Here is a 22,004-nt window from a genome sequence, read left to right as displayed (position 1 = left end):
AGCTGGGCAAAGGTTAGAACCTAAGATTTAAACTGAAATTCCCACTTGTAAAAGGTAGTCTGTTATTAACTCCTAAGGAGATAACTTGTGGGTCCAAAAGAGGATTTATCTTACTGCTATCAAGGCTCTTCTGCTATCAAGTATTACCATACTTAGGGCTGTGGAAGTTTGAGGTTTTTTAAGTGCTTTGATGATTATAGTTTTAGAATCCATTTACTCCCTTGTTTTGTTTTGTTTTGAAGTAAGAAAACAGTAAACATGGTATTCAGTTTTTTTAGCATTCCACTTGTGGGGTTCTTTGCCCCGTTTTTTTGGTCTGTTAAAACTTTTAATTTAGACCAGGGATATTTTCTTTTATTATTAATATTCAGGTATAATTGATGTACAGCATTATATAATCATGTGATATTTGCATGTATTGCAAAGTGATCACTGCAGTATGTTTAGTTAACATCTGTCACCACACATAGTTACATAATTTTTTCTCTTGTGATGAGAACTTTTAAGACCTCTCTTAAGCAATTTTCAGATGCACAGTGTAGTATTAACTATACTCACCATGCTGTACGTTACCTCCCCATGACTTAATTATTTTATACTGGAAATGTATACCTTTTGACCACCTTTACCTATTTCTCCCACCCTGCCAACCCTCTGCTTCTGGCAAGCATCATCTTTTCTCTTCTCTGTTAATTATGAGCTCAGTTTGTTTAAATTCCACATATAAGTGAGCCTGGTGGCTCAGTTGGTTAACTGTCCAACTCTTGATTACAGCTCAGGTCATGATCTGACAGCGCAGAGCCTGCTTGGGATTCTCTCTCTCCCTGTCTACTCTTTACCTACTCCTTCTATCTTTCTCTCTCAATAAAAACATTTAAAAAAATATAAGTGAGATCATACAGTATTTGTCTTCCTCTGATTTCACATAGCATAATGCTGTGTCCATGTTGTCACAAATGACAAGATTTCTTTTTTTTTTTGACTGCTTAATATTTGTTCTCCTCATTTTTCTTGAAGTTTGTGGATGATAAGGACAGTGGAGAGTATGAGTAAGATATAAAATTTATGGAATTCTTCAATAATAATACCAGTGAATGTGTGGTCCCGTTACTAGAGAATAAATTGGGATTTCCCCACTCAGGAATACAAAATCTAGTAATTTTTCCCCACCGTTACAGCATAGCTCTTTAGCATTGTAAGCCTCAGTCTGCCCTAAAAATAAACAATAACCAGAACAAATTGATTGCTCATTTGGAGGTATTTAAAAGTGTACTTCATTGTTTGGTCTGTAGCCATGCTTTTTTTTTTTTTTTTTTAAAGGAACAGGACATCTGTATTTTTTTTTTTTTTTTAATGTTTGTTTTGAGAGAGTGAGTGAGCAAGCAGAGGAGGTGCAGAGAGAGAGAAAGACAGAGGATCCCCAGCAGTCTCCGTGCTGTCAGCACAGCCTGATTCAGGGCTCGAACTCACAGACCGTGCAATCATAACCTGAGCTGAAACCAAGAGTCGGACACTTAACCAACTGAGCCACCCAGGTGCCCTGGTCTATATCCAGGTTTTACCAGGGTTGTGTCAGTGACAGCAAAGGCACACATTGGAAATATCCACGGCAGTACCTTTTAAAATCCCCACTCCAGTGTTGCATAGTGTTGATGCATCTCATGTGAACAGTCTTGTTTATGTCAGAAGCTCCCCCCAAAATGGCCACTTGCAGCTCCAAATTGTCATTGGTAGAATTGTGTCAGCTGAGAGATAAGTGTACTAGTTGGTGTTACAGAGAAGAAACATAAAGGAAGCAGATGTTTGACCTAGAAGAGATGGCAGTTTTGGATTGAGACAACCCGTTGAGAATTATGATGGTCCATAAGAATAATGCTTGTGTAACTTTTTATTTCAGGGCTTGGCTAAAGGACAGTTGTCATTGATCAGGAACCAGACAAAACCTGATTCTGGGCATATGAAAGTAAGCAGAGCAGTGTTCAGGGAAACAAAGACAAAATTGAAAAAATATTTATATGGTTTTCCCTTTTTAAAACCTCTTCATTGAAAAAAGTTTTCTTTTCACTGAAATACAAACTTACAAAGGGGCGCCTGGGTGACACAGTAGCTAAGTGTCCAACTCTTGATCTCAGCTCAGGTCTCTATCTCAGGGTCGTGAGTTCAAGCCCTGCATTAGGCTCCATGCTAGGTGTGAAGCCTACTTAAAACAAGAGAAAAAGAAAGACAACTTACATATAAAATTCACCCATGAAAGTGTATACTTCAGTGGCTGTTAGTATATTCACAAAGTTGTGCAACCACCCCCCACAGTCTAAGTTTATAACGTTTTATTTTATTTTACTTTATTTTATCATTTTATTTTATTTACTTTGTTTTTGTTTTTGTTTTTTTTAATGACGGTCTCCGCAGTGCGCCTGTGCACCACGAAGCCACCTCATTTTATTTTATTTTTGAGAGAGAGAGAGCACAAGCAGAAGGGGGACAGAGAGAGAGAGAGCATGAGAGAATCTGAAGCAGGCTCCAGGCTCCAAGCTGTCAGCTCAGAACCAGAAGCAGGGCTCAAACCCATGAACCATGAGATCATGACCTGAGCTGAAGTCAGATGCTTAATGACTGAGTCACCCAGGCGCCCCCCCACCAAGTTTATAACATTTTCATCACCCTAAAAAGAAACGCTGTTAAGCCGTATAACTCTTAGCCGTGACTCCCTCCTAGTCTCACCCTAGCCCTAGGCAAATGCAAATACACTTTGTAGATTTGCCTATTCTAGGTATTTCATATAAATGGGATCATGCAATATGTGGTCTTTTCTGACTGGCTTCTGTCACTTTCTGTAATATTTTTGGGGTTTTTTGGGGTTTTTTTTTGTCTTTTTTTATGTTTATTTTTGAAAGTGAGTGCATGAGTGAGAGAGGGGACAGAGTATCCTAAGCAGGCTCCTTGCTGACAGCAGAGAGCCCGATGTCGGCCTCAAACTCATGAACCATTAGATCATGCATGACCTGAGCCAAAGTCAGACTGAGCCATCCAGGCAGGTGCCCCTATATTTTCAGGGTTCATCTATGTCATACCTCTTAGAGGTATCTTACTGATACCTGTTTTAAGAGGAAACATTTACTAGATGTATCTTATACTGCATTTTAGTTCTTTTTGACCAGCATTTTAAGCAAACTCTTGACAATGCTAGAATCAGTCCAGAGCAGAGTGGGTTTTATTTCCACCTCACCAAGACTGCACTACCTCCTAGAAGTAGTGTAATCTGATTGTGAGGAGCAAATGTCAGATCAGTCTTCCTGACTTGCCCTAGTCACAACCTCCAGTCTTTTTTTGCAGGTCTTCGCCTGTAACCTTTAATATTGCCAGCACTCTGAATAACTGCAGAATACTACTATAAAGTAGATTTTTCTGTGTGTGTCCATGGTGATCAGGTCCAAATACTGGGAATTTTCCAGTTTTTATCCTAGGACAGATTGAAATGTTAATGTTTAGTTCCCTTTTCTTTAAGGAAAAAGTGAGAATGGGGAAATATTGACAAGTGAACGTTTCTTAAACAGAATCAACAATATCAGGTCTCCTAAGCTGTATTAAAAACAAATCAAAAAGGGATACCTGGGTGGTCGACTTCCACTCAGGTCATGATCTCTGGGTTCATGAGTTTTGAGCCCCACATCAGGCTTGCTGCTGTCAGCGCTGTTGCTCTGTGTCCCCTGTCTCCCTCTCTCTCTGCCCCTCCCCCACTTATACACGCACGCTCTCTCAAAAATAAATCTTAAAAAAAAATCAGAAGGATTTGGAATAAGTTGGATAAGTAGGCATAAGGAAAAGCATAAACGTCTTTGATAGTAAGGGAAAGAGAAAAAGACAAGGCAGGCACTGGGGCGCCTGGGTGGTTCAGTCATTTGAGCCTCTGACTCTTGATTTCAGCTCAGGCCATTATCTCAGGGTTGTGGAATTGAGCCCCATGTCAGGGCTGAGCATGAAACCTGCTTGAGACTCTCTTATCTGCCCCTTTACCACTCACACACCTGTGTGTGTGTGCACTCGCTCTCTCTCTCTCTCAGAAAAAAAAAGAAAGAAAGAAAAAGGCATGCGCAGAAATGCTAAACACACCAGTAAGGGTAAGGTTGAGGGGTGAGGAGGAGGTGTGCAGGAAGAATATGGATACAGTTAGGGATGAATGTAAATGCACATAGTCCTGTCTCCTTTCAAAAATTTTATCAGTGTATTAGAACATAGTATAATAATTGGTGTTCTTGATGATTGCTATGAGTCATCAAGAAACAAATTATATTAGTATTCTTTTTTTAAGAAGTCAAGGCAAATTGTCACAAATTTTCTAGCACAGATCCCTTACTAAAGTAAGTTTGGATGCCTCAAAAGGGATTAGGTTATATTTTTTTTTTTGGAAAATTTTATTTAAGTGGAAAATGTATTCATTTCCTAGTAATGTCAACTAATTCAAGTGTTCCAAAGGGGAAAATTGAAGTACTGGATTCTAAGTTTTCATCAGAAGGAAATTTCATTCTGTCTATTAACAGATGATATTTATTAAATATCCACATGTATATTGTATTATGCAAACTGTTACAATTAGTTCAGTTCAGCTTTCACTAAAATATTGCAAGCAAAAGCATGCTTGCTCTTAAAACTTCAGCAAGCTCAGGTTTTTCATTTGGTGAAACAGCATACAATAAATACATTGACAAATTCAGTCTCTGATTTGAACAGGCTAGGTTGTTTGATCTCCCCTCCCACTAAAAACAGCAATGTGGGTTTTGTTTTTTTTTCTTAAGTTACCTTGAAAGTATTTGAAAGGATAATTAGGGACCTACCAGGTTAAATTTGGGATGGAGGGAGCACAACCCAGAGAGGTAAGTGGATGTCAGAGCACTAAAACTGGTTGTTTCCTAAGACATTTGTCAGAACACAAATTGGCTTTGGTTCATCAACTAAAAGAGCAAGGCAAATAGAAGTTAAGGCCCAGAGCATGTTAAAGTTGTGAAGTCTTAGAGAAGTTTCTCTACACTAAGTAGGGACCCCAAAGGACTTTCCCACTACAACTAAACCTGTTCCCCTTCCTCCAGTCTCCAGGGGACTGACTGTAGAAACAGCTGCCTTGGCAGTGAGCAAACTAGAAGATGGAAAGGAAAAGGGGTAAAAAACATATCCCTGAGAAGTTGTGGCCAGTGACCAGCCTTCTTGAAGATTTAGATCCCGATTATTCCTTGCACCAGGAGGCCAGGGAATTTCATTGAATTTGTTTAAGTAGTGCCCTCCAGGAACCTAGCAGAAGAAGCAAACAAAGCTTCCCTGGAACAGGGTCTAAGCAAATCATTCCTCTACAAGTCCTTTTCAAGGGCTGTAACCACTGTGAAAAACAACCAGGGCACACAAGGAAACACGGCAGAAAGATAACCAACAGGAAAACAGAAACAGGCAGCAGAAATATATTGGCGTAGTTTTCACGCACAGATATAAAATAAATATGCTTACTAGGTTTAATGAAATAAACAAGCTTGAACAATAATTACAGACAACAGTATACTATAAAAAACTTGTAGCACATTTGAGGGGATAAAATAGAACTTCTAGAAAAGAAAAAAGTAACCAAAATAATTCTGTCAACCTTTTAGCAGCATATTGGATTTTGCAGAAGAGAGAATTGATGAATCAGAAGATAAATTTAAACAAATCACCTGAATGCTACCTAGAGAGAGACTGTATTGTATTTTAGGGTCCTCCAGAGAAACAGAACCAATAGGTATATATAGGTATATAGAAGGAGATATCTTAGGAGGGACTCAGTCACGTATTTATGGTGGCTAAGTCCCACAGTCCACCATCTGCCAGCTAGACCTGGAAAGCCGGTGGTGTCATTCCAATACAAATCTTGAAAGTCTGAGAACTGGAGGGTTGATGGTATAAGTCCCAAGTCCAAAGGTCCATGAACTGGAAGTGCTGGTGTCCAAGAACAGGAGAAAATGGATACCCCAGCTCAAGGAGAGAGAGCAAATTTACTCTTCTAACTTTTTGTTCTATTCTGGCCTCAACAGATTGGATGATACCCCACTGTGGTGGAGTATCTTCTTTACTTAGTCTACCAATTCAAATGCTAGTCTTTCCAGAAATGTTCTTAACAGACACACCCAGGAATAATGGTTTACCAGCTATCTAGGCATCCCTTAGCCCAGTAAAGTTGATACACAAAATTAACCTTCACAGTGACAATGGTAGAAACTACAATGGAGAAGAGGATAAGGGTTATGGAAATGCAAACAGAGGTTTGATGACATCCTAAGAAGAGAAGAGAGAATGAGAATTTTCTAAAATTGATGAAAGACATCAATCCATAGATTCGAGGCCAGCAAATCTCAAATAGGAACAATAAAAATACAAACCTAGACATATTACAGACAAAATTTAGAAAATAATAAGACAAAACAAGACATTATCTTCAGAAGTATGACGTTTTAATAGCATCAGAAACCAGTGAGATAATATCCTCAGTGTGCTAAAAGAAAGTAACGGCCAGTCTAGATGTCTACACACAATAAAAATAGCTCTTGACAATGAAACTGAAATAATAGATATTTTCAAAGAAACAGAAACAGGATTCATCAGCAAAACCTAACAAAAGAAAATTCTTAAGGACAGACTTCAGGCAGACACAAAGTGAACACAGATGGAAGGTCTAATATAAGAAGGAATGAAGAGTGAAGGAAGAAGTGAAGTGAATGGACAAATGTAGGTAAATGCTGCTTGCATAAAAGAGTAACAATAATTTATTGAATCTTATTATTGAATCTCAATAATTCATAAGTTGCAGAATAAGATCGTGTGGAAATTGGATTTAAACTGTCCTAAGATCCTTAATGTTCAAAAGTTTTGTTTAGGGGCGCCTGGGTGGCGCAGTCAGTTAAGCGTCCAACTTCAGCCAGGTCACGATCTTGCGGTCCGTGAGTTCGAGCCCCGCGTTGGGCTCTGGGCTGATGGCTCGGAGCCTGGAGCCTGTTTCCGATTCTGTGTCTCCCTCTCTCTCTGCCCCTCCCCCGTTCATGTTCTGTCTCTCTCTGTCCCAAAAATAAATAAACGTTGAAAAAAAAATTTATAATAAAAAAAAAAGTTTTGTTTAACTGAGACTTTGATAATTATGTGTCTAATTTCTAAAGTAACCAGTAAAAAAGGGGGAAGGATTATGTAATTTCCAAACTAATAGAGAGGGGGGAATAGAATGATGTTTAGCAAGCTCATTTTAAAATGTATAGAGAAATGCAAAGGGCCAAGAATAGCCAAGTTATTCAGGAAGCAAATGAACAAGATGAGAAGACTTGCTGGTCTACCTGATACCAAGATTTAAAAAGCTCTAGTAACTAAAGATTGGCATTACTATAAGTTGAGACTAATAGAGAAGCTGGAAACAGACCCATGCATGAGAGCACTTAGAGCACTGCAGAGCTGAGAAGAAAAGACAGACTTCAATAAATGTTGATTATGAAATCAGCTCCAAGTGGATTAAAGAAAAGATCTAGGGGCACCTGGGTGACTCAGTCCGTTGTGTCCAATTCTGGATTTCGGCTCAGGTTATGATCTTACAGTTTGTGAGAGCGAGTCTGTGAGATCTACATGGACAGTGCCGAAACTGCTTTGGATTCTCTTGCTCTCTGCCCCCACCCCCCACCCCCCCACAAACACACTCACACTTGCTTTCTCTCAAAATAAATAAACTTAAAAAAAATAAATAAAAAGACCTAAATGTCAAAGGCAAAACAAAAATTTTCCATAAGATAATTTGAAATAAGGAAGAATTTTTATTTTTATTCTTTTAAGGTTTTATTTTTAAGTAATCTCTATACCCAACATGGGACTCAAATTCACAACCCTGAGATGAAGAGTTTCTCACTCCACCAACTGAGCCAGCCAGGGGCCCCAGGACTTTTAAAAATAAGACCAAAAAGCCACAGCCATAAAGGAAAATACTATTTTTAGGGGCACCTGGGTGGCTCAGTCAGTTAAGCGTCCAACTTTGGCTCAGGTCATGAGCTCATGGTTCACGAGTTCAAGCCACACATCAGGCTCTGTGCTGACAGCTCAGAGCCTGGAGCCTGCTTTGGATTCTGTGTCTCCCTTTCTCTCTGCCCCTCCCCTGCTCATGCTTGCTCTCTCTCTCTCAAAAATAAATAACATTAAAAAAAATTTTTAATGTTAAAACTCTTGACATACATAGTAATCCTACTTTTAAAAAATAATAAAAATAAAATTTAAATGTTTGGTCATCAGAAGAGTAAAAAGATAAGCCATGGAAGAAGCAAAAATATTTGTAACCTGTATTACTGAAATACAAAGGAAAAAAAAAACTCATAGTAAAAAGCAAACAACTGAGTAACAAGCCTCAAACAGGCATTTCACCCACCACGGGGTTCAGTATATATATGAAAAAGTGCTCAGTCTCATTGGTAGTAAGGGAAATAAAACACAAACCACAAATGAAATATTACTACACACCCACCAAATTAGCAAAATTTTAAAAATCTGACAGTACCATGTGTTGATGAGGTATAGAATGACCTAACTCTCATGCACTGGAAATAGTGATGTAAATTTAGTACTATCACTTTGGAAAAGAGTTTAGCACTTTCTAATGAAGTCAGATAAACGTAGCCTATGATCTAGCAATTTCATTCCTAAGTATAGGTATCCTAGAAAAGGCATGCATGTATGTATTGTGTATTAAGTTACTTGTACAAGAATACCCACAGCAGCATTGTTCATAATAGCCTGGCACTGCCCATCATTAAGAGTGAAATGGATAGATTATGAATATTACAAACTGTTTAAGCTTCATAATACTGAAGGAAAGAGGAGATAAGAATACATATAGTGTAACTCAATTTATATAAAGCTTGCAGGCAGTAACACTAAACTGTATGTTGATGGTGAGGGTTGCCAATTACCCTTAAAGGGCATGATAGTAAATATTTTAGACTTAGCTGCCACATGGCCTGTCATAACTGCAGTTATTCCACTCTGCCACTGTGGTGTAAAAGCAGCCCTAGATGGTTTGTGGCTGTGTTCCAGCAAGAACCAACCTCTAGTTTATAGGTACATGTGTTGGAGATAAAATTACTTTTAAAAGGAAGAGGGACAAGAAAAAAGGGAATGAAATAATGATAAAAAAAAAAAAAAAGACAGGAGAGTGGTTACCTCTTGGAAGGAAGGGTTTGTGATTAGGGAGGGGTAAATGGGGACTTCTAGGATGCTGGCATTGTATTAGTGGAACTTGTGTGGAGGTTGCGCAAGGAGGCATTCACTTTATAGCTGTCTTTTTAATTCTACATAAAAATTCTATGTATAGTAAGTCCTATGTCACAATAAAGTTTTCAAAAATAAAGATAGTACTTCCTTAAATGATTGTTATAACATTATTTAATTTTATGTGAATTTTTGTTTACATTTGAATTTGTCTGCTTGTTTCTGAAATTTCTATCAAAGAAACACTCCTAAAAGAATTTAAATAGTAATATAAGACTGTTGTCTTACAGTTTCTTTTTAAAGATTTCTGTATATTCTTTGTTTTATGGGCTCGGAGATACAGATTGCAGTTAATAGCTTGGCTTATATATACCAAAGTATTGACTGCTATCCTCTTTTTTTTCCTTTTATTCACAGGTTCGGTAGATGAAGGTGTCACTGAAGGGTTACCTACGCTTCAAAACACTTCTAGCACTAATGCTCATGCAGATGATGATGATCGGTTAGTACCAACATAGTCTGTCATTTTCTATAAAGGGGTGTACTTGTGAGGCACCTGGTTGGCTCAGTTGGTTAAGTGTCATATATAAGCTGAGGTCATGACCTCACAGTCATGGGATCAAGCTCCAAGTCTGCCTCCATGTTGAGCATGGAACCTGCTTGGGATTCTCTCCCTCCCTCTCCACCTCCCCCACCCCCTTGCACATGCTCTTTCTTGGTCTCTCTCTTTCTCTCTCTGTCTCTCAAAAATAAACTTTAAAAGGGGGAGGATGTACTTGCAACTGTAAATTCAAACATTTTAACTTGGAATTACATAAGTAGTTTATTGGGTACCTCATTTTCTCTTTCAGAGTAAAGAGGTAGCATTATTACATCATAAAGTAGACCACCTATACAAGGTTTATTCGGCATTTTAAAACTGCTCAGGCCCATCATTTTTATATAGTATCTATATCTAGTATCTATCTAATCACTTTTAAGTAGTTTTTTAAATTTTTTTTTACATTTATTTTTTTTGAGAGACAGAGCACAAGTGGGGGAGGGGCAGACAGAGCATCAGACACAGAATCCAAAGCAGGCTCCAGGCTCTTGAGTTGTCAGTACAGAGCCTGACACGGGGCTCAAACCCACAAACCATGAGATCATGACCTGAGCCGAAGTTGGACACCCAACCGACTGAGTCACCCAGGCACCCCAGGTAGTATTTTAAATAGTATCTAAAGGTTGGTGAACTGTGAACTGTGGGCCAATTCCAATTTACCACCTTTATTTGTAAATCAGGTGTTCCAATATAGCTGTGCTCATTTGTTTACGTATTGTCTGGATAGCAGAGTTGAGTAGTTGAAACAGAGATCATGTGGTGTGCAAAGTGAAAAATATTTACTGTTTGCCCTACTACAGAAAAAGTTTGCCAAATCCTCATCTCTTTGCCCATAAATCCCAGGTCATTATCTTAGAGTTGTCCCTCCCTGCTTCGTATCTATCTCCACATAGATATATAAGGGCATTTCAGACTTAACATGGCCAAGACCTCTAACTCCCCTTCTAAACCTCGCTTATCCAGTCATACCCATCTCTAAAGAGCATCATCATCAGTTAAATGAATAAAAGGACAACATTGAGAGAGAACTATTAGGAACTGCTTGGTATATGGTATGTTTGGGGAATATGAGAAGAAATGAGGCTGGAAAAGTACACAACCCAGAACATGAGGAGGTTTGTATGCCTTGCAAAGGTGTTCAGACTTTATTCTGAAGGTAACAGCCATTGCAGGATTTTAAAATGGGTGTTGATTTAATCAGATCACTGTGAAACAGAGGGATGTATTGGAGGGGTTGGGGGCTAAAGAGAGGGAGTTATTAATTCAACCTTGTGTTGATGAGGGCCTAAATTAAAGCAGTAGTAGGAAGGAAAGGATTAAAGAGATTAAGAATTTCTAAGGTAAAACCATTTATGATACATTCTGTGATAGTATGTCCTTAGGATGTTGGACATTCTGGACAATTCAACATTGTTTTTCATATTGCTATAAATGGAACTTTTAACAGTTAAACTCTCAAAAAGTCATTTTTTTCTTTTGTTCATTGAAGTTGTGCAGAAATGTTTATTCAGCTTAAAAATCAGAATCTTCCTCCCTCCTTTGGTCTTTTTTTAGATTGGAAAATGTTCAGTATCCCTACCAACTCTACATAGCTCCTTCTACCAGCAGTACAGAACGACCAAGTCCAAACGGTCCAGATAGACCTTTTCAGTGTCCAACTTGCGGGGTACGATTCACCCGTATTCAGAACCTAAAACAGCACATGCTCATCCACTCAGGTAATGTTGTCTTCCCTACTGTTGCATAAATGAGTACTTGAAACATTACATTTGGAATCTCAGTTAAAAATAGAAAACAGATGTTTCTGAGTTTAAAAAATATGTCTCTGAGAAATCAGATAAGCTTAAGTCTGTTGGTAAAATGGTACAGTGTCAGAAAGCTATTTGTTTAATACATTTGCCACAGGCATAAGTATTCAGATTAAAACTTGGTGGGGTATATGTGTAGACATAAATGAAAGGCACTGGGTATATTAGGTGTGTGTATATATGTGTGATAGAGAAGCACAGGTACAGATGGTAGAGCAAATGGAACTAAAAGGGTATTTATTGCTGTTCTTTGTACTATTCTTGTAACTACTCTTTATGAATGGAATTATTTCCAAATAAGAAGTGTTTTTAGAAATTTACATTTAATTGTTTAAAATTTAATTTTAATTCTGCCATCCTAAATTTCTCTGTGCCCTGATTAATCAGCTTTGCAGCATTTTTTAGGATAAAAGATTTTAAATAAATTACATGTAAAACATTTGAAATTTAAGTTCAGTGATCACAAAAAGGCACCAAAATTCTTGTGGGTACACCTCTGATGAGTATAGGAAATCTTTGCTCCTGTTTTCAGCTGTGTTTGTCATCTTGCTTTCCTCTTCTGTAGATAGGTCTAATAGTCCCTGAGCTAATAATATCAGTTCCCTATGACTTAAATCAACAGATTGTATTTTGAAGGTTTTTAATTTTTTTTTTGCTAAAACTATGATAATTGAAGAGATAATTAATATACTTCATAATTCACATATTAGTTTCTACATATTTTTTCTATCACTTTACATAATATGCCCATAAATCCAATTCACCAAATGATAGTTCTAACATGATTATTATGTTCAGAGATGTTTCTTCTCATTTCTCAGGTAATGAAGAGTGGGTACATTTTCACATCTTTTCAATATAAACTTTACTACTTTAATGAAATGATGTTTTATGGGGATTTGATTCTGTTTAAATACTGTGGTTATGTTTTGAAGTCTGTAAAATAGATGATTTAGAAGAATATTCAGAAATCAACTTGAGTATATATTAACTAGTTCACCTCTCCTTCTAATGCCCTTTTTTTATTTTTTAAAGCCCTAGTGACTTTTCAAATGTTCTGTACCTTTTCTGAGATGTTGAATTGGAATCCATTTTTGCTGGTGATTTTTGCCTTTTTAAATTGCCTGTTGCTACAAAATTGTAGCTCAGAAATTTGTGAGGTTTGTGACCTTTCACTTTATTTTGTTTTTAGATAATACTTTGTTCTGCCTTATTTTGTAGGAATTAAACCATTTCAGTGTGACCGCTGTGGGAAAAAGTTCACCAGGGCTTACTCGCTAAAGATGCATCGCCTAAAGCATGAAGGTAAACGCTGTTTCCGGTGCCAGATATGTAGTGCCACTTTCACTTCCTTCGGGGAATATAAACACCACATGAGGGTTTCCCGGCACATTATCCGCAAGCCTCGGATTTACGAGTGCAAAACATGTGGCGCCATGTTCACCAACTCTGGAAATTTAATCGTGCACCTGAGGAGTCTGAACCATGAAGCGTCAGAGCTAGCAAACTACTTCCAGAGCAGGTGAGGCGCACAACAAAAACGAGCCAGGAAAACCGCTTACTAAACTCTCTTTCCCTGCTGTCAGGGCGGCCTGCTATGCTTATCAGGTTGCTGGCTACTCAGTCACGTTCCTTTTAAATTTCCTCTGTCCATACTCTCATCTCCTGATCTGATACAATTTTGCTGGATCTTCTAGGTATATACAATTATAAATATTTTTCTAGTTGGTATTAGAAATTTTTCCCTACAGAAGTAGACTACTTACCTCTTGCTTTGTCTTTTTTGTTTCTTGGGTTTTAGTTTTTTGTATTTTCAATAATTAAGCTTAAAGTAATATAGACCTTATTGGAAAATTTACCGTGTTAGATGATTCTTAGTGGTACTGGATTAATTCAGACTCTTTGGATGTCAAAACTTTTGACCACTTCTCTTTTTTTTTAATTCTATATAAAGGGATATATATTTACCAATAAAGAAAAGAACTTCAACAGCAACTATAATGGATATGATTATTTTCAATTAAATTTCCTTTTTCTTTCAATTTAAAGCTCATGCTTTTCATTAATAATTTATGATAGAATTCCTTTCTGATTTATAGAGTATCTAAGGAAGTCAGGTTTTAGTTCTGACTCTACCACTAACTAGTATTATGACTGAACATGTCTCTTTACAAATGAAGAAGCCTGAAGCATAAAGACTGATAAAATGTAAGCTTTAAAGGTCATTTCAGAGGTCTCTAAATATAAAACTCTGTTGTCTTTTTTAATACTTTATCAAAAATGTACATCTGTAGAAATCCTTAATTTTTTATAAAATGAAATCTTCCTAAACTTAAATTTTAAACCATCTTTAGTTCTTAAATCTTACTTTTCAATAAATTCCAAACTATTCCTGCAGATTTTTTTTCCTCTTCAGACCTGACATTCATGTTGTTTACTCATGTCTGAGTGTCTGGTTGTCATCTCACAAAACCTAAATTATACATATCATATCAAACATTGTTTGTCCAGAACTAAGATAGTGTCATAGTTAACCACTTCTATTGCCTGTATCTTCCTTGTACAGAACCTTCTGTCCTCTGTTCTTCCTAACACCTGAAGACTTCTTAAAAAATAAAACATAGGACATTTTAAATTGTTTTGCAAATGAACATATTTTAATTTTTTTATTAATACTGGACAGATTATAAAACCACCTTCTTAAATGTATCAGTTATTAACATTCCTAGTAGAACGAACTTTTTAAGTCCAGCAATAAAGATTTAATTAAAGCATCTAAGAGATATTTTATGTTTGTTTTAACTACAAAAAATGTTATAGTAGAAAACTTAGTAAATGTAGGAAAGTATAAAATATAAGAAATTAAAATACTTTCTGATCTCACCACTCAGGATTAATATCCACTGTTGTTAAAATTTTGGTATATTTTACTCCCCATATTTAATAATTAAATATTTAATCCTATCAATATAATATTAAATATTTTCAGTATTAATAAATACTTTCTTAGGACTAATATATAACTGATCTCATGGCATTCATTTTCAAATCCTACTTCAAATGGAATTTATTGTTTTCATATACTAAATCTAATAGCAGAATACACATAAATTATTCTTTATATTTCTCTATATAGTACATTATGTATACTGTCATTTATGCATAAGGACTTAGTTTCTTAACTAACTTATATCCAGGAAGTAATAAAAAGTTAGGTTTATATACCTCTTTTTTAAATTTTTTTTTTTCAACGTTTATTTATTTTTGGGACAGAGAGAGACAGAGCATGAACGGGGGAGGGGCAGAGAGAGAGGGAGACACAGAATCGGAAACAGGCTCCAGGCTCTGAGCCATCAGCCCAGAGCCCGACGCGGGGCTCGAACTCACGGACCGCGAGATCGTGACCTGGCTGAAGTCGGACGCTTAACCGACTGCGCCACCCAGGCGCCCCTATATACCTCTTAATTAGCATATAATCCAAGAAAAGTTAAGCATAAGTTATTCAAATGATATTTGCTTAAGTGAGCATGCTAATTGTATACAGAAACTCTTCTACGTAGAACAAGAAAGGCTGCTTAGGGGTCTAAAGTGACAATGAAAGTGATAATTAATCCTATTGATAGTAGAGTTCATATACTTTGGTTCTGATGGATGGCTTGGGTTCATATTTAGGAAAGCTTAGAAATTTGAATATCCTGAGTTATAATTAGTCAAGAACTAGAGAAATGAAAAATCCCAATCTTGTTTTACAAATCAGGTCTTTTTATTGTGGCTAATTTATTACTGGTTTGAAAATTAACTCCCTCTTTCATCCTTTGCCTCTTATCTAGTGATTTCCTAGTACCGGACTACTTAAACCAGGAGCAAGAAGAGACCCTTGTTCAGTATGATCTTGGAGAACACAGTTTTGAAAGCAACTCCTCTGTTCAAATGCCTGTAATTTCACAGGTCTCCTCGACCCAGAATTGTGAAAGCACTTTCCCCTTGGGGTCTCTTGGTGGGCTGGCAGAAAAAGAGGAAGAAATGCCAGAGCAGCCAAAGACCAGTGCTTGTGCCGAGGCAACCAGAGATGACCCCCCCAAATCAGAGCTGTCTTCTATAACCATTGAGTAATTTCATGGTTTGGCTTCATTTTTGGTTTTTGGAAAGTGCCTGTGCTTGGTCTTGTACATTTAAATTTAATTTAATTTTTTAAACAAAAAAGGGTTTGGGAAAGAATTTTCCTTTTTACTTTGTAAGCCCCACAACTGATGTTTTATTTTTCATGACTGAGAGATTGCTTCTGTAAGTGCACAACAACATGATGTTGAAACATAATTGAAACTATGAGACTTAAGGAGAACCAGTTGACTTCAAGCCTGTATCAGTTTCTTCCATTGTTAAAAGCAGGCTAATGAGATCATTAGGTAAAGAAGAATTCAGATGATTGTTGACCTTCTGAGATGAAAGGGTACACCGGAAACAAATTACTGAACAGAATTTGACAGCCTGAATAGATGTTTACTCCTATACACAGGACATTGTACAATATTTTGTAAAGCCTGTTGGTTTAGGAAATATTTACGGTAAGCTTTCTTAAAAATTATTAGGGTAAATACTTCTGAAATCCAATGTATTCTTTTTTTTTTTTTTTTTAAGCTTTGTCATTTCTATTATTTTTCATGGTGAAATTTGGTGTAGGGATAGGCATTCCCTGAACTTCTTTAGTACCACTCCAAATAATCTTTCTTCTGTGAAAGAAGGCAGAGAACTATGATTGAGAATAGCCGGGCTGTGCATGAAATGACCAGGAGTGGAAAATGAAGTACATAAATCCCAACTTCATAGGAACTCTTAATACTGCTTTTCTGACTAAAATTGTTGTTTACCTGGTCTTTGAATGTTAATGCCTGGCTAATTAGGTCATTGCCTAAATCATTTTCCCCTCTTGCCCCATGAACAGTACTCCCTCTTGCATATACTGGCATGATATTATATAAAGGAAAAATATTGGAGATATTCTATATTTTATATATAGGTTTATGTATTGTTGAGGATGTTTTTATTGTGCTGATTTGGACAAAATAAAAGAATTCTGTTAAGGCTATGTTCTTAACCCAACTAAGATTGTTTACAAAGTTCCCTGTGTCACTGATACATTGTTTTTGTTTGAAAATATTTTTAGACTTTGACAAGTTTATTAAAAGGATTAGTGTAGTTTTTACACAATGTAAGCAATAATGTAACAGATGAGAAAAGGCTTTAAATTGATCAACTAGGACTCATAAATCTAGGGGAAAAAACTAAGTCTAAAGGAAAACTTAAAAACCTTAAATTAATATCACCTCTTTTGCTGCTAAAAAAAATGAAACTTCCTGATTTATAGTCGAAATTTATATCATACTCTGGACTGGAGTATACTTTGCATCTGGTGCCATTAAAGCATCACTGACCTTGATCCTAAATATTCATGAGTCCATGAACAATGAACTTTTGAATAACCTTTTTTCTATGTATATACCCACAGGTTAATAATTATGAAAACACCTGATTAAATTAGAAAAAGAAACTAAATAGTTTCTTATTCAAAACACAAGATCTGAGTTTTGTTTGGGTGCTAGACCTTAATAATAAAATTAATTTTTTTAAGTTATAGTGATTTTATTGTTTCTTTTTTTTTTTTAATTGGCTAATTCTGTGATTGATTTTCCTCCCACAAATGTAAAGGAAGGGAAAGTAAACTCATTGAAGATTTTTTTCAGGTAACATTCTTTTTCCAAATTCTGCTGTCAAGTTTTAACTTGTTTCCAACTGCTTATCTCAGTCTTGAACCTGTTTCCCCGCCCTTTGCTCCCAAACATAGGTATATTACCTACAGGAAGATCAACATACACAGGTTATACTGGGCTTCCATCATTTATGCTTCTTTACTAACAGGATTGAATTTACTTTTTGCAACAGACTGTAATACTTACTAGTAGCAGTACTGCTGTGTCTCAGCTGGAAAAATTAGGAATTTTTATTTTTAACGTCATACATACCCTTGAAAAATGTTATGCCGGCCAATGGATAAACCTCGGAGTTAATTTTAGAATCTTTATATGGGCAAAACAAAGAATAGGTAAAATTAATGACCAGGAATCATTGTTGCCTTCAGTTCTAAGAGTTATTTTTTATAACTAAGTAAAGGAAAAGAAAAAAAAAAGAAAGAAGGGTTAAAGAAAATAAACATGTAAGAATTGTTTGGGGATTTGTATGATTGAAAGTGTTTTAGCATATCCCCTACCTGTCCTGAGAACTCTGTGTTAAGAAAGCCCACAATTTTGGCAGCTCTGAAGTATTCTGTGTTCTCAGAATGTAGGATTACCACCACTGGCTATTCTTTCCCAAATGGAAACTAGATTTTCATTGGTAATTACAAATTGCACAGATTTCCAAGTTTTATGAAAAACTTGAATATACTATCAAAATGTATACTTGGTTTATTGTCTGTACCCCAAATCTTAACAATACAGGTACCTAATTAATTAGTATTTAACATAAAATGATATAAACAAAGGCCTTTTTTCTCTTTCATTGAGGCTCTCCATTTTGCTTGATACACAATTTAAGGATTTTTAGCTTAAACTAAGCTGCAAGGGGTAATTGTATATAGTGTTATTTAGGTTTATTTAAAATTCATCTGAGAGAGGGATAATTGAATGGATAATTTTACCAGAATATATGGAAAACATTGCAAAGAGATGAAAGCCAGTTCCATTATCCCATCCATTAGAAATTACCAGTATAACTAAACAAAAATTCCAGTTTAGAATACTTAAGTATAGCTGTCTTTCATAAGGCCCAAGAGGGTAACTTTGTGATATTTAAAGGGCTTAAATTTTAGGATGCAGGATAAATTGCCTTTTTAAAACCAAGCATTTTATACAAGAAAAGCATTTATTTTCCATTTTTATGCTACCAAATAGGTATGATACACTTTAGAAATGAGCAAAGATGCTTTCTATGAAACTGGGTGTTCAATCTCCTGCAGTCATTCTTCCCATTTTCAGGGGTGCATTCTAACAATGGAAACATCTAGCATGAGAATGCTTGTAATAATTCTCGAAAAAGAGATTAATATTGGGTTTTTTAAAGGTTTTTATAAACAGAAACAGATGGAGATTATCATCCATAAATATATTTAAATGAATTTTTCTTAATTTGAATTTCAAGTAATCTTAATTTTTATTTCACATAATTAGTTGCATATTTAATTATATTGCCAGTTTTTTTTTTTTTAAGTTCTTGATTTCAGTGAGACAAAGTGTACTAAAATGTTTAAATAACCTCATTCAGTTTTACGTATTAACATTTCAGCATATAAACCATTCCGGCTTAAGTAATTTGGTTCCGTGTTATGACACATGCTCTTTGGTTTCAAAAGCAAACAGAAAAACTTGCATTTTGTTAAAATAGTTTATCAAACGGAATGGACTAGTCAGCATGTCTAATGTAGTATCATTGTTACGTTCTAACTACTGAGCCAGACTCTCCTAGTGTATAAATGATTCCCTGGGAGCCTTCGGAAGCTGTATTAACTCTTTCAGTCTTTTGTTTGCTCTCTCATTTTATTCTTGTACTCCATCTAAATAGAAGCCAGTTATCTTATTTAGTGGCTTTTAGTTTGAAGATTCTCAGATCAATTTTAGTCTCTCAACTTTGTAGTCCGTGAAAAATACATTATTGTGTAAGGTAATGTCAATTCTGTACTTTACCACATGGAGGGAATCATTGTTATTACTTGAGGAATGAACAGTCCTAAATTGTAATATCGTAACAGAAAGGAGTTTGAGATTTGATGAATTGATGAAGAAGAGAACAAGAAACTTTCATGTGGCACTTACTCTATTGTCACTCATCTGCAAAATGTGAAGTTATAACTCTGAAATATACATCCAAATGAGGGAGAATAGTTGTCTAGATATAATATTAACTGGGGGGTGTGGGCGGGTGCTAGTAAAGTTTGTGTTTGGAAGCGACCCAAAGTTGTTAAAAGGTAATAAATGTGATTTTCACTATAAGTTATTGACATAAGATACTTTATTTATAATATATTCAGATTTTAAAAGTAACAGAGAAGAATGTATTAGAAACTAGATTTTGTTTTCTGAAGCAGTGGAACAAAATTAAGGAGAGTTCTATTATAGTATATACACATCTATGAGGAATATTTATAGCTAAGCATACTCCTTTAGCTTTAAGCTAAAATGGTCAAAATTTAAATTTATTTTTTATTTTGCTTATGCCCACTTTTATCTTTTAGTGTCATTTTGCTTGACAGAATGTGGTGATATAGGGTATTTTTTATCTAGGAAGTCCTCAGCAAGATGAGTTTGCCAAAAGCAATAATGGTTCAGATTAAACAGTAAAGTGGAATTGAACCAATTTCCAGGTTCAGCTAAGGAACAGACACTCTGTGGATATTTCGTTTTTAGATTATAAATATGTTGAAATTTATTAATGGGAGGAAGTAAGCTTATATCATTATGGGATGTAGACTCTTAGTGACATCACAGTTGTACTTTTTTTTTTTTTTTTTTTTTTTTTTTTACTTCATACTAAACTAATACAGTTAGATATTTCCACTACATTGTAGTGATTCTATTTTTGTGATGGGAAAAAACAATTCTGTGTCTTTACAAATAGTCTCTGCAGAAATGTCAGGCAATGTTATTGGAGTCTCAGTTTGGCAGTATCCAAAATGCAGAATCACCTCAAAGTGCTTGTGCTACTTGAAGAGAGCCTCCTCTGTGCAGGGCCCGGGCAAGCTACAGCTAATACCAGGGTACCTGTGCACATAATAGTTTACAAAGAATTTAAAAGTGGAGACCATTGATTGAAAACAATTTTTTTAAAAAAAATTGTTTTAACTTTAAAATTTTTAATTTCAGTTTGAAGTGCCTGGTTTATAAAATCTAATTCTTTGATTATTGCCTTTCTCTTTAAATTGACTAAGTTTGCTGATTAAACTTAAAGCCTTGGGCTCAATTGTGATGATTTATTGATAAAATTGCTGCTTGATGGTTTGAGGGGCTAGTGTCATGACTTTTATGAAATTATCCTTGTTTTCCCAAATGCTGGTCTAACTATATCCAGATTTCATAATCCAGTTAAGCTAAAAAATCATCCTGTAATTGAATGTTCAGGTTACCAAAGTACATCACCTTCTAAGGAAGGATAAATCTTCCCTACTTGAAGAGGAGCTGGCCATCTCCCCTTAACATACATTGATTCCGTTGGCATTAGTGGAAGCTGTGTTCATTTAAAGGTGGTAAAACCTTTTGTGCAGTTCCTAGAAACCTCTGCTTTCTAGAGAGAACCTTTTCTATGATTACCTTGTAAGTGTGTTTTCTCTAAGAGCTTTGTTTTCCTTCAGTTATCAATTTAATTTTCAAGTTGATAGATGCTATGTAAAGTCTCTCATACTGAGAGTAGTCCATTAAATTATTGAAAGTTGCACTGCTTTTCATCTTTCAGGTGCCTAAAATGAATGCCACCAGGTATTTGGAAGGTGTAAGATCGTAATCTTTGTTCATTTTCTTCCTTATACAAAGTGATGGCTTCTAATGCATATGTTTCAAAATATATAAAAAAAAAAAAGCCCTCAATAGAGTAAAATTTGGTTTTGATCCAAGTCCCAATAATATGTTTGATATTTCTGTTGTTCCTGGTGCCTCCTGTTGCATCAGATAGAGATTGCCTGCCTCTTTGTATGGCACCCTTGTGGCACCTTATGTCCAATTGGAAGATAGTTTATGGCTTCTTTGTGCCTCTACTATCTTTTCAAAAGCCATTTTATAAAAATCCTAGGTAGCCTATTTTAATATTTAAATATATATATTTGTGAGATACTTTTAGAACAGACTTTTTTTTTTTTACTTTGCAATTCCTGTATTCTCATTTTTAAGAGTAAATTAAAATTTTCCAAGATTAGGACTTGTCTTTTTCCACAGCAGCATAATGAGAAAGTCAGATTGAAATTGAAATTGACCATACTTCAGTGATAGAAGAAATTGATGTCTGGTTACAGGAGACAGATAAGAAGGAAAAAATTGTTTTGATGTCACAGAAATGAATTTTTAAATAAAATTGTGGTTTTGTTTCTGTAATTTCATACTTGCTGCTACAGTTGCTCAGTATTTTACAGAGCTAACATATAAATCTGGCTCTGTTTAAAAACTGGAGTACTTTCTAGTACAACCAGCCTGGGAGGAAGCTGCACCACAGTTTTCCAGTTGGGTGACTGACTGCTTTGTTTAGCCGATGCATGCTTAATATTTTCCTATAGGCCAACATCAAAGAAGCCTGGGGGAAACTTTTTTACC

General features: G+C 35.7%; 1 protein-coding gene across 2 annotated transcripts in view; it reads left to right on the top strand.

Annotated features, from left to right (window-relative positions):
• Positions 1 to 21,256, top strand: part of ZBTB44 (zinc finger and BTB domain containing 44) — a 68,495-nt gene extending 47,239 nt beyond the window's left edge. The window contains exons 3-6 of one of the 2 annotated variants that reach the window (XM_030330757.1): positions 9,667 to 9,751; positions 11,405 to 11,568; positions 12,880 to 13,180; positions 15,489 to 21,256. In XM_030330757.1, the coding sequence (XP_030186617.1) occupies positions 9,667 to 9,751; positions 11,405 to 11,568; positions 12,880 to 13,180; positions 15,489 to 15,771 (833 nt within the window). In that variant the 3' untranslated portion in view covers positions 15,772 to 21,256. The remainder of the gene's footprint in view (positions 1 to 9,666; positions 9,752 to 11,404; positions 11,569 to 12,879; positions 13,181 to 15,488) is intronic. The other variant, XM_030330758.1, reaches the window with a different exon arrangement.
• Positions 21,257 to 22,004: the final 748 nt, after the last annotated feature.

Source organism: Lynx canadensis, chromosome D1 (genome assembly GCF_007474595.2).
Source record: "Lynx canadensis isolate LIC74 chromosome D1, mLynCan4.pri.v2, whole genome shotgun sequence".
Taxonomy (NCBI): domain Eukaryota; kingdom Metazoa; phylum Chordata; class Mammalia; order Carnivora; family Felidae; genus Lynx; species Lynx canadensis.
This window is presented reverse-complemented; position numbering and strand designations above follow the sequence as displayed.